This window comes from Eutrema salsugineum, unplaced genomic scaffold, assembly GCF_000478725.1.
Source record: "Eutrema salsugineum unplaced genomic scaffold, Eutsalg1_0 scaffold_7, whole genome shotgun sequence".
In the NCBI taxonomy this organism is placed as follows: Eukaryota; Viridiplantae; Streptophyta; class Magnoliopsida; order Brassicales; family Brassicaceae; genus Eutrema; species Eutrema salsugineum.
In genome coordinates, this window is record NW_006256486.1 from 9,935,975 (window position 1) to 9,936,606 (window position 632).

Here is a 632-nt window from a genome sequence, read left to right on the forward strand (position 1 = left end):
ATATTGGGTATTCTTGTCGACCAAGGAGCCTAGACGCGTTTTCGATATTTAAGAGTATTGAGTGGGTTTTCATCTTTATCGTGAACCTGTGATCAAAGGACGCGTGTATGTGTGTATGTTGATGGGGTTTTGGCTATAAATAGGGTTTCTCGCCAACGTATAATCAGATAGCTAGTACTGATCGAGCTTATACTGGGAATCTATCTTGATTGAGTGAGTTTCCGTGTGTGTATATTAAGAGAGAGAGAGAGACAAAAAAAGAGTAAGAGTATGGGGAAGTTTGTGAGAAGGGGCTGGGTAGTTGCTTGTGTGATGGTGTTCTTGATCTCGACTCAAGTGTTGGGACAATTATCTGATACAGGTGATCATGTCAATGCCAAAAGCCGACATCACAAAAGTAAAAGAGGCGATGCTGGTGCTGGTGCTGGTGGGGGTGGAGGTGGATGTGTTAGAAGCAGTATTGGAGCAGGGGGTGGTGCTAGCGGTGGCATTGGAGTCGGAGGTGGTATTGGCGGAGGAGGAGGTATAGGCGGTGGTGGTAGTGCCGGCGGAGGTGCAGGTGGTGGTATTGGAGCCGGAGGTGGAGCTGGTGGTGGTGGTGGTGGAGGTGGAAGTGGCAGTGCTGGTGGTAG

General features: G+C 48.9%; 1 protein-coding gene across 1 annotated transcript in view; it reads left to right on the top strand.

The window, feature by feature from the left end:
• The first annotated feature begins 270 nt into the window (after positions 1–270).
• LOC112083077 (glycine-rich cell wall structural protein 1-like) overlaps positions 271–632 on the top strand; it is a 770-nt gene continuing 408 nt past the window's right edge. The window contains exon 1 of the mRNA XM_024150802.1: positions 271–628. Within this exon, the coding sequence (XP_024006570.1) occupies positions 271–628 (358 nt within the window). The remainder of the gene's footprint in view (positions 629–632) is intronic.